The sequence below is a fragment of the Orcinus orca genome, chromosome 1 (assembly GCF_937001465.1).
Source record: "Orcinus orca chromosome 1, mOrcOrc1.1, whole genome shotgun sequence".
NCBI lineage: Eukaryota > Metazoa > Chordata > Mammalia > Artiodactyla > Delphinidae > Orcinus > Orcinus orca.
In genome coordinates, this window is record NC_064559.1 from 48126437 (window position 1) to 48138968 (window position 12532).

At 40.4% G+C, this 12532-nt stretch overlaps 2 protein-coding genes across 12 annotated transcripts in view; both read right to left on the reverse strand.

Moving 5' to 3' along the window:
* Nucleotides 1–12532, reverse strand: part of SMG7 (SMG7 nonsense mediated mRNA decay factor) — a 70877-nt gene that overhangs the window by 50706 nt on the left and 7639 nt on the right. The gene's annotated exons all lie outside the window — the stretch shown is intronic.
* On the reverse strand, nucleotides 8155–9458 carry LOC101284006 (60S ribosomal protein L3-like). Its single transcript, XM_033437951.2, has one exon. It carries the CDS (start codon nucleotides 9417–9419, stop codon nucleotides 8208–8210), a length of 1212 nt encoding a protein of 403 aa, XP_033293842.1. The 5' UTR covers nucleotides 9420–9458; the 3' UTR covers nucleotides 8155–8207.

Below are 12532 nucleotides of genomic sequence, written 5' to 3' on the forward strand. Positions count from 1 at the left end.
CAGACCTCAATTTTCAACAATTCACATGTTCAAAACTAAACTGTGGAACTTCCCTCATGGTGCAGTGGTTAAGAATCCACCTGCCAACGTAGGGACACGGGTTTGATCCCTGGTCTGGGAAGATCCCACATGCCGCAGAGCAACTAAGCCCGTGCCACAACTACTGAGCCTGCACTCTAGAGCCCACGAGCCACAGCTACTGAGCCTGTGCATCACAACCACTGAAGCCCGTGCGCCTAGAGCCCATACTCTGCAACAAGAGAAGCCACCGCAATGAGAAGCCTGTGCACTGTGACAAAGGGTAGCCCCCACAAGGCAACAAAGGGTAGGGCAACTAGAGAAAGCCCATGCACAACAACGAAGACCCAATGCAGCCAAAAAAAAAAAACAAAACACTAAATTGTGACTATTTTATTGCTTATGATTTTATTCAGAGTTTGCCTATTTAAAAGCATAAGACCCACCCATATTCCCCTTTTCCTTAAATCTGAAAAACTCTTCTCCAGGAAATCTTACTGGTTTTAGCCTCTGGTATACATTCTGTCCCAGAGGTCTCTCTAGTTCTTCTTCCCACTCTCTTCCTCCTCATCACAATGCAAAACAAAAATCCTAATTTCTAGAAATTTTTGATTAATAAGACAATTGACAACACAGGTTTACTATATTTTCTTACATAAATTATATAGGAAAAATAAACATACACAGACTTCAGTGGCAACAGCAGAACATTCCTTGGAGTGACCCTAAGTCATCACTACAAATAATTTGCACTGCAGCTTAGGGCAATAGCTATTCATAGAAAGAGTTCCTGAATACACGGTAAAAAAGGGGAGATGATATCTTTGTTGACAAATCTTCATGCTATACAACTTTCTTAGATACCATCTAAAATAAAGATCAAACAAATTTTATTATACTCTCCCACACTGCTCCCCAAAGGAAAGATATAGCCTAGCCTCACTGTGATTCCAACATCACACAAAACCCACTTTTTAAGTTCTTCTTTGCTAAACAAGAAGAAAAAAAAAAACCTCTTTAGTTGCAAAATGTACAGTAAATAACATACAATTCTATAGCATATTAACAAAATCAAATTACCAGCTGACTTAGGCAACAGATCCAAAGAAATTAAGAGTTTATACCATATCTGGCTCATATCAATTACACAAAAAAATATCTGAAAAGTTAATGACGGAATATTTTCCAAATCTGATGGAAGTTATAAACCCAGATATCTAAGAAGCTCAATAAACTTTGAGCATTTGAGCACAAAAGAAAACCATACAAAGGCACTGTAATCAAATGGCTGAAAAGCAATGATAAAGAGAAAATCTTAAGAGCAGGCAGAGAAAAAAAGATAAGAATAATGGCAAAATTCTTATCAGAAAAAATGCAAGTCAGAAGATAATGGAATGATATCTTTAAACTAGTGAAAGAAAAAAAAAGAACAAACCCCAAATCCTATCAATCTATAATTTTATATCCAGCAAAAATATCCTTTAAAACTGATGGTGAAACAGGTATTTTTAGAAACACAAAAGCTGAGAAAATTTGATGCCAATAGATCAATACCATAAGAAATATTAAAAACAAGCTCTTGAGGCTGTTAGAAAATGGTACCAGATGGAAACCTGGAACTACACAAAGAGATGAGAAGTGTCAGAAATAATAAACATGTAAGTAAATGTAACTTTCTTCTTCTGTTTTTTAAAAATTTATTTATTTAATTTTTGGCTGCGTTGGGTCTTTGTTGCTGCGCACAGGCTTTCTCTAGTTGCGGCGAGCGGGGGCTACTTTTCATTGCGGTGTGCAAGCTTCTCCTTGTGGTGGCTTCTCTTGTTGCAGAGCACGGGCTCTAGGCACGTGGGCTTCAGTAGTTGTGGCACACAGGCTCAGCAGTTGGGGTTCGCGGGCTCTAGAGCGCAGGCTCAGTAGTTGTGGCGCACCGGCTTAGCTGCTCTGCAGCATGTGGGATCTTCCTGGTCCAGGGCTCGAACCTGTGTCCCCTGCATTGGCAGGCGGATTCTTAACCGTTGCGCCACCAGGGAAGTCCTACTGCTTCTTTTTTTAACCAGGTATAAGGCACCATGCTAAGAACTTTTACTCTGTTATCTAATTTATTCCTTCTCAAACCCTAGGAAACATATTATTTCCATTCTAACACTGAGGAAACTGGAATCAAAAGGTTAGATAACTTACCCAAGATCATACACCCCGTTTTCAAACTCAGGGCTGCCAGAAAGTAAAGGCCTTACTCTTAAATCACTATAGCTTTAAGTGCTGTGCTTGGCTAATGCTCATATTTGGAGTATCAGGCTAAACTTTCTGATAATATAGCTCCACTTTTGAAAGCAAAGTAACACACTGACAAGGTAAATCCCATGAGAGATAACAGCTTTCGATATAAGAATTATCCTGAACATAACAAGAAAAAGACAAATAGAAAAAGTACCAAATTCAAATAGAGTTAGAAAACAAAACAAAACAAGGAAACACATGAAGACATAAACAAGGCCAGAGCAAAGAGTCATAACAGACATTAGTAAACTGAAATACATTCATACATGCTTTGAATGAATATTCATCAAATATATGCAAAGATTCCACTATGCCATCAGGCACTGCAGAGGCCTTAGGGATACAAGTGTTAGCAAAACAGTCCCTGTCCTCAATTAAAAAAAGAGTCTTTGGAGTTAAAAACAGAAGCCTTTGGTGACCTGACCAAGTATAGTTTCAGTGGAAAGGTAGGGGTAGAAACCAGAGAACAATGGGTTGAGGGAGTCAGTATAGACCATGTTTATAAGGTGATAAATGGGGAAGATAAATATAGAACAAATGCTAGGGAAGGACAGGTTAAGGGAAGCTTGCTCAAATGTTTATGACAAAGCTCCAATTAAGGAGGGAAAAGGTTGAATATAAAAAAAGTCTGTGGGCTTCCCTGGTGGCGCAGTGGTTAAGAATCCACCTGCCAATGCAGGGGACACAGGTTCTAGCGCTGGTGCGGGCAGATCCCACGTGCCAGTGGAGCAACTAAGCCCATGCTCCACAACTACTGAGCCTGCGCTCTAGAGCCTGTGAGCCACAACTACCGAAGCCCACACACCTAGAGCCCATGCTCCACAGCAAGACCGCAATAAGAAGCCCGCACACGCAACAAAGAGTAGCCCCAGCTCGCCACAACTAAAGAAAGCCCGTGATCAGAAATGAAGACCCAACGCAGCCAAAAGTAAATTAAGGAAAAAAAAAAAAAAAGTCTATGAGATCCAGAGCAAAAACAAAGAAAACCACCTTAATAAGGAAGATGAGAACCTTTTCCTTTCTAAGAGCAACAGAGGCAAGGACTAGTAGAGGAAGGAACAGGAAGCAGATCAGTCCCACCAAAAGGTTTTTATTTTAATGTTCAAATAAAGACCATTTGCTAAGAGAGTAAAACTTCATGAAAACAGCAAAAGTTTAACTACTGTAAAGAAATGGGCAAAACTGGGGGGAAAATCAACTAATAGATATTGAAGTGGAAGACTGCATTTAAACAACTGGCCAGTCTGTAAGATTTTTTTTCCAGTGAGGCTATCCATAATACCCAAAGAAGCATATTTTCAGAATCATTCAGAGCAGATTTTCCTAGACAAGTGAGCTGGGAGGACAAGAGGACTGAGGATACTGGTAAGACAGGTTAAAGTAATATATCAAAAAATGGGCAGAAGAGCAAAAACAGGAGGAGGAAGAAAAGAAAAAAGCAGGAAGTGACTAACAGCGAAAAATTTGGAATCTACACTGGAAGTCCTGAATAGAGGAGCAGCTGGATTAATGCGGATCAGGCTGTGGTCAAAATGGAATGGTTGAATGTAAGACTTTAGAGGTAGAAGAATTCTGAAGAATAAAGTCTAAGATATAATATGGACATACATAAAGGTTAATATATTAAAGAGAAAGATTAAGAGAGAAAAGAACAGAAAAAGGAGAGCTGCATTTTAAAGAGTGTTCTAAGAAAACATCAGTTCTATGAGCTGTGACATAGCTTTGGAAACCCCAACCTCTATCTCCCTCTTGGAGGTTCATAATACACATCAGCATGTTACAAACTATGAGAAGTCTTACATAAAGAATCCAGTTTAACCCCGTATTTTGAAATTTATTTTGCCTTGGATATATTGAGAACCCTAACATATATGAATTTCCTGTGTTCAGCGGAATACACGCTGGGAAATGCTAGAGTATTGGATAGACTTGTCTGTGTGTAATACAAGTAAAGACATCAAGGAATCTGCTTCAAAAAAAAAGGTGAGATCATGAGACCTTCAGTACTGATGAGGATGTACAGTAACAGGTACTTTTCAAACACTGCTAGGGCCAGAATAAACAGTACAAACTTTCTGGCAACATCTACCAGGCATTATTTCCCCATTGCTGCTGTAACAGATTACCGCTAATTTAGTGGCTTAAAACAACACAAATTTTATTCTCTTACAGGTCTGAAAGTCAGAAGCCTGAGTGAGTCTCGGTAAAAATCAAGGTATCACCATGGCTGTGCTGCTTTCTGGAGGCTCTAGGGAAGAAACCTAGTTTTTGCGTTTTCCTTGTTATTGAGACTACCTGCATTCTTTGGCTTGTGACCCCCCTTCCATTCCAACAGGATGTTATCCTCTGTGGTTCTTTTCTTTTCTTTTCTTTTAAATTTATTTATTTACTTATTTTTTGGCTGCTTTGGGTCTTTGTTGCTGCACGTGGGCTTTCTCTAGTTGAGGCGAACAGGGGCTACTCTTCGTTGCGATGCGTGTGCTTCTCACTGCGGTGGCTTCCCTTGTTGTGGAGCACGGGCTCTAGGTGCGTGGGTTTCAGTAGCTGTGGCACGTGTGCTCAGCAGTCATGGCTCTCAGGCTCTAGAGCACAAGCTCAGTAGTTGTGGCACACAGGCTTAGTTGCTCCGCGGCATGTGGGATCTTCCCGGACCAGGGCTTGAACCCGTGCCCCCTGTATTGGCAGGCAGATTCTTAACCGCTGTGCCACCAGGGAAGTCATGTCTCTCTGGTTCTGATTCTTCTGCCTCCTTCTTCCACAGTTAAAGGATTCTTGTGATTACACTGGGCCCACCAAAAAATCCATGACAATCTCTTTATTTTAAGGTCAGCTTATTAGCAACCTTAATTTCTTTCCCCTTGCCATGTAACATAATATATTCATAAGTTCTGGGGATCAGATGTAGACGTCTTTTGGGAGGCGTGTTATTCTGCCTACCACGCTTAACAAAGTATTTTGAAATGTGCATATCTTGTCATTCAAATAAGTACGCACAAGAATATGTGTGTACCAGGATGTTCATTACAGCATTTTTTAATAATAATAAAGTATTGGTAACAACACACATTTTCACTGTTAGGAATTCAGTTTAGAAAATTACAGTACTCCTGTAATTTTCAGCATGCTGACGTTTCCAATGATGCTTTAGATATATAATTATGAACATGTCTTTGATAAAATGTCAAGTGACAAAAGAAAGATTACAAACTATATAAATGAGAACAATCCCAGTTGTTAAAACTAAATACATACATATGTTTATACAAGTATGTGAATGCTAATATACATATAAAAAAATAACTGAAAGGCTACACAACCCTGAATGGTAGGGTGACTATAAGTTCCTGTGTGCCTCGAACAGTCCAGATTTATGCCTGATGTCCCAGCAATAATTAGCACTCTCTTTCACTGTTATATGATCACTCTTAAAATTTTCTGGGTTTTGTTTTGTTTAAAACAAGTATGTATTACTTTCCTGGATGCAGAAGTGGCAAGAACCAGATCTATATTACACGTGAAATTTTAAAAAACTGAAGTAATTTTTAAGAAATATGTTTTCTAATATATGAATCTGCAAACACTAATTGTGAATCATCTAAATTATATATATATTATACCACTTGACAGCATCAATGACAAACAGATACCAAAAGGGAAAATTTTTCATTTTTAAAAGCACTGCCCAAGTGTGTACAGTGGACAAGGAGGGAGCAGATTAAGGCCAATGCCAACTCTGCCACTAATGAGGTACTCATTTTCCTTCTCTACAAAATGCCAATCCAGTTATGTAAGGTTATTGGATAGAAGAACTTAAGAAGACAATTATATAAAAGCATTCTGAAAAGTATAAAGCACTAGTAAAATGTAAGATGATACTCTTGAGGAATAAAACAGCCTACTTCACAGTTAAGACCTGTCAACTACCTTATACCCATTTAAGGCACAATTGCTGCCAACCAACTCAAAGACTACAAGTTTTAAGGTATATATTCATATTCAGAAATGCAGAAAATGAAAACAATGCATAAATTAGGCTCTTTACCCACCTAGAACTATGGTGGGTTTTATATATACATCTTCCCATGTAATTCTCCCAATACTTCTATCATTGTCATTTTATAGACAGGAAAATACACAGCAAAGAGCTAAAACTAGAGAGGTTTAAGGTCACACAGCAGAGCTGGGATCTGAACTCAGGACAACCTAAATACAAATTAGGCCAATCTTAATTCAAAGGCTTTGCTCATTCAACTCACTACACTATGTTGTTTTCATAGGAAGCCAAAAAAAACCCTGTATTGGTTTACAGACAACCTAATTAACATATTTTTTTCTTTTTTTAAAATTAATTAACATATTTTTAATTAGCAAGTGAATGACATGTTAACATTTTCAGAATCTATGACCAATATGCCTTAACCTTTGAGTTGTGCTTCTTAATATTCTGACCTTTTTTCATGGAAAAGCAAAGCAAAACTAATGATTATTTTAGACAAATAATGTTATTATTTCAGTTATCTAAACTAAGCAGAATTTTCTTTTTTTGGGGGGGGGGCCACGCTGTGTGGCTTGTGGGACCTTAGTTCCCTGAGCAGGGATTGAACCCAGGCCCTCGGCAGTGACAGCACAGAGTCCTAACCACTGGACCGCCAGGGAATTCCCTAAACTAAGCAGAATTTGAGAAATATGTATTTTAGATATTAAAACACAAAATTTTCACTTTAAAATATCTACACAAACTGTGTATGTGTGCAGAAGTACAAAATTTTGCAGATGCCCTAAGATACTTTTTATATCCAAATTCATCCTGTGGTGGTTCTCTTAGCACTATGCTTTTTATCTCTTCCCACCAGCAATAAAAAAATTTTCAAGTAAGTATACCCCTAACTCATCTTTTCTTTGAATACCATCTTCCAATTCCATTTTACTCTGATTATCTTATATCTCATCACCACACAGTATCTCAAAGAAAATTTGGTTAGTTGTTGCCTGGTGAAGAACTAAATAATAATTCATGACCTTTCTAAAAAGCAGTATTAGTAAAACACATTCTAATATACTATATTCCAACTAACATAGCACTGAAATAGTAGGGCTTTGGGAAGAGGAGGGATGGAAAAAGGACTCAACATGGTCAGTGAACCCATGGAGTTTTTGGAAATAGACTGAGGATATTAATGCATCAATACAGCAATTCTTTAAATATAATAGATTTCAGAATCATGCTTCTCACTTAAGACAGACACTACAGAAGGGAAAATGCCATCAAGAACTGTGGGAACAAAATGTTAATGATCAAAAGGGTCTACAACGGTTTTTTTTCTTTATGACAGATTTGAAAAAGTTAAATCCAAAGAGACTTCACTTAATGTTCTGATCTCATCGCCCAATGCTACAGAACTCCTTTCCGTACCTCCGCCTTCCATGTTTGATCTCAACAGGTGAGGGATTCTATAAAATAAGTCTATAAACTCAAAGTTATTTTCAGAATTTTCATGTATTCATTAAAACTCCCCCCATAATAATTTAATAATGTTCCAAATAACTAATTTTTGCCTAAGATAAGGCTACTGTCAAAAACATGGAAAGGAAATTTAAATATTTATGTATCTTAAAGGAAATACTGGAGGCATTACATAAATTTCTCATCTCTTCATATTCTAGTAGAAATACATACAACAAACATCAGCCATTTAAGTATAAATTATTCCCGTAAGGCTAATGAAAGGTTTATTGAAAGAGCACCTTAGACTCCCAAAGGAAATGCAGAACGAGATTTAGAGTTCCTCCAACACATAGTCCCCAAGCATTTACTCATTCTGCCTGCTACATTCTTCCCTTCTTTTTTTTTCCCCCCACTGGAAAATAACTTTATTGAGATTCTACCAGCTGTATAATCTGTTCTGACATTAGGCCCCTTCTTCCTTTGCAATTCGGTCCTTCTTAAGTGGTCCCATGAATGCTTTCTTCTCCTCCACAGTCTGGAAGCAGCCATGGCCAAATTTGGAGGTGGTGTCAATAAACTTAAGGTCAATCTTCTCCAGGGCCCGCCGTTTGGTCTGCACCAGCAAGTACTTGCCAAGGGTGAGCACTTGCTTCTTGGTTCCTACCACGCAGCCTTTGAGCGTGACAAAGTCATTGGTCACTTCACCGTAGTGGACAAAGCCACCCAGAGGGTTGATGCTCTTGTCAGACAGATCATAATCAGTAAAGGCATTGTTCTTGATCAGTTTGCCATCCTTGATGAGGTAGCCCTGGCCAATCTTGTAGATCTTCTTGTTGATCTCGGTGTGGTGATGGTAGCCTTTCTGCCCGGCCTGAGCCACAGAGAAGGCCACCCATGCAGGATGCCACGCCCCAATACAGGCAACCTTGCGCAGCCCTCGGTGGGTCTTACGGGGCAGCTTCTTGGTGTGCCAACGGCTGGTGACCCCTTTGTAGCCTTTGCCCTTGGTCACCCCAATGACATCAATCATCTCATCCTGCCCAAACACTTGGTTCACAGGGACCTGCTGCTCTAGCCTCTCTCGGGCCCAGTCCGGTTTTTCGGCCTCAGTGCCTCCGTTCAGCTGGATCTCCATGAGGTGGGCCTTCTTCTGGCGTAGAGGAAGCAGGCGCATCTGGGTGTGGGCAATGACATGAATGACCTGGTAGTACTTCTTCAAGCTGCTGAAGTCCCTCTCCAGCTGCTTCTTGCTATCTACATCCTGCCACTTCTTGCAGTATTTGGTGAAGGCCTTCTTCTTAGATTTATGCCAGTTCTTATAGAAGCGCCTTTTGCATTCATCACTGATGTGCTCAGCAAAGATGGTCTTAAAGGCCCGGAGGCCTCGAGGTGTTTCCATGTAGCCCACAATGCCCACAGTGACCATGGGTGGCGTCTCCACGATGGTCACAGCCTCCACAACTTCCTTCTTGTTCACCTTGGACCCTGGCCTATCGACCTCCCTCACAGTGTGGGTCATGCCAGCCTTGTAGCCGAGGAAGGCTGTGAGGTGCACGGGCTTGGAAGAGTCATCCTTGGGGAAGCTCTTCACCTTCCCGTGGTGCCGGCTGCTGCGCTTCCGAGGCAGAAAGCCCAGGGACCCATGCCTGGGAGCAGAGAACTTCCTGTGAGACATCCTGCCGTCGGATGCTGCCGGTAGAGCTTCTCTTCTTTCTTTACCTGACTAATCCTACTCACCCTATAAGACTGAGCTCTTGAGTTCAACTCCAGAAGCTATCTCTGAACTCCCGGGCAGTAAAAGTTCCACTTCCCTCAATATACTCATGGCATCCCTTGAAAACATTTACCTTGGTATTTACCACATTACAGCTGCCCCTTGCTATCAGCAGGGGATTGATCCCCAAATGCTCAAGTCCCTTATATAAAATGGTATAGTACTTGCATATAGCCTTTGTACATCCTCCCCATCCTCCTGTATACTTTAATGCATCTTTAGATTACTTATAATACCTAATCCAATGTAAATGCTATGTAAATAGCTGTAAATACAATGTAAATGCTACGTACACAGTTGCCTGCACTTGGCAAATTCAAGTTTTGCTTTTTGAACTTTCTGAAAAATTTTTTCCCCAATATTTTCCATCCGCAGTTGGTTGTATCCACGAATGTGGAACCCGCAGATACAGAGGGCCAACTGTATACTGAAATATCTGTGCAACATCCATCTCCCTCAGGAGACCACTAGCCTAAGAAACAAAAATCAGTTCATTTGCCTTTATATTCTTAGAGCCTAGCACTGGCATTCGTAAGTAATCCATAAATGTTTTGCAAAAATGAAACAAAGCATGAAAACTCTATTCAACACCCATTATGTACATTACGCATTTAAAAATTGCTGAGACATGATCTCTATCATACTCAGTCTAGCTGCAGAGATAATTCACGTACATAAAAAAAAGAGGTCTCTACAAATTTAAGAAATTATAAGTACCAAATGACTGAGAGACAGGAAATGCTACAGAAAGTCAATGACTGCAGAAATCACCCGGGTGGACATGAAATTTTCCCACAGAAGGTGAAACTTAAGAGAGTGGAGGATAGTACCTCCTGCAGGGGAAATGGCCTTGGGAGACAGATTAAAGCAGGAGTGGATAAACCATGTTGAGAAGACAATGAGTAGGTTACTCTAGCTAGGGCAGTTGACTCTTTGCTAGAGGTAAGGAGATATCATGTGACAGAGATAGACGAGGGTCATTTTATGGAAGGCCAAGAATGCCAAACTAAGGAGCTGAAGTGAGGGAAAGCCACATACAAATGCTTGTAAATAGAAGCAATGCAAAATTAATTGGCGGGGGTGTGGGGGGAGATAGGTGGTGGAGTCTGAAGGAGAACCGGGATTTAGTAAACATATGTGACCTTTTTTTTTTTTTGAAGGCTGACCACAATTTTATGAGATCAATGTTCAATTTAAAGATAAAGAAATCATGGGCTTCCCTGGTGGCGCAGTGGTTGAGAGTCCGCCTGCCGATGCAGGGGACGCAGGTTCATGCCCCGGTCCGGGAAGATCCCACATGCCGCAGAGCGGCTGGGCCTGTGAGCCATAGCCGCTGAGCCTGTGCGTCCGGAGCATGTGCTCCGCAACGGGAGAGGTCACAACAGTGAGAGGCCCGCATACCGCAAAAAAAAAAAAAAAAAAAGATAAAGAAATCAAGACCCAGAGATGTTGTTAGTTCAAAAACAGAGAAAGTAGTGGGTAGTGTTTAAAAACCCAAAGTCAATGCTTTCTTCTTGCTACTTCCAAGAACTGCAGGCAAGGTACAAGGTGAATACTATTTCAACAGTTATATATATAAATTGACAGTGCTGGAAATAGAAAAGAACAGACAACAGGAAGGCAGCATTTCCAAAGTGGTGTATGTGTGGAAGAGGGTGAGGAAAAAACTGGGAGGACTCAAAGATGACTGCAAGGTTTTAAACCTGAATGGGAGGATGGGGAGTGGCAGCACCAATGAGGAAAATGAGAAAACATGAGGGATAGGGGAGAAGAGAAGGGTAAGGATTAATTAAGAGTTTACCTTTAAGAGTGCTGACTTTGCTGTGACAGAAAGACTTCTAAAATTAGGAATGTCCAGAAGGCAGAGGTGCAAAATTATCAATTAGTCAGTGCCAGTGGCTAAATTCCAGGCCTTATATTGATACATAGCTAAAACTTACATGCTTACTATATGCCAGAACTATCCCAAGCACTTTACAAGTTAACTCACTTGACCTTTATAACTCTAAGGGATAGATGCTACTACTACCCTCACTTTTCAGATGTGGAAACTGAGGTACAGAAAACTTAAGCAGCTTGCTCAAGGTAATACAGCTAGTAAGTGTTAGAGCTGTGCTTTGGATCCAGGCAGTTCTGCCCCAGAGACCATGCTCTAAACCACTGGTCCCCAACCTTTTTAGCACCAGGGACTGGTTTTATGGAAGACAATTTTTCCATGGACTGGGGGGGGATGGTTTCAGGATGATTCAAGTGCATTACATTTATTGTGCACTTTATTTCTATTATTATTACATTGTAATATATAATGAAATAATTACACAACTCACCATAACGCTGACAGGAGGCAGAGCTCAGGTGGTAATGAAAGTGATGAGGAGTGGCTGTAAGTACAGGTGAAGCTTTGCTAGCTCGCTCACCAGCCGCTCACCTCCTGAGGTGCAGCCCGGTTCCTAACAGGCCACGGGCTGATGGTGATCCGGGGGTTGGGGACCTCTGCTCTAAACCACTATACTCACTATACTCAATTGCACTTTGTTATGTATGATCCTATGCTTATGCCTATTTCACTAAATAGTTTATAAACTCTCTGAATGGCAGGCATGATATCTTTTACCAATTTGTCTCTGCAGGACTTAGCACAATGATTTATACTAAGTAGGTGCCTGACAGATTTTAAACAATGATGATGGGGTGACAGCAAAGTACCGTGATTTCTGAGGAAAAAAAATGTTAAAAGAAATAGAGGAATATGGCCATGCTTTTCTTTTTGCCATAAGTGGGGTGAGGTGGACCAGGAAAGTAAGATAAAATAAGAATCAGAATCTCAGTGCTAAAAACAACAGAGCTCACGAAGTTCCTGTACGGCTGCTGTGCGTACATCATAGCAGCTATGAACTATGTGGTAATTATGTACTTACTTATAGGCCTGGTAAAACTACTTGAGGGTATATTCTCATTTCATCTCCAAGGACCTGGGATATATCTTGGTGCAAACTGAATGTTTACTGATGGGA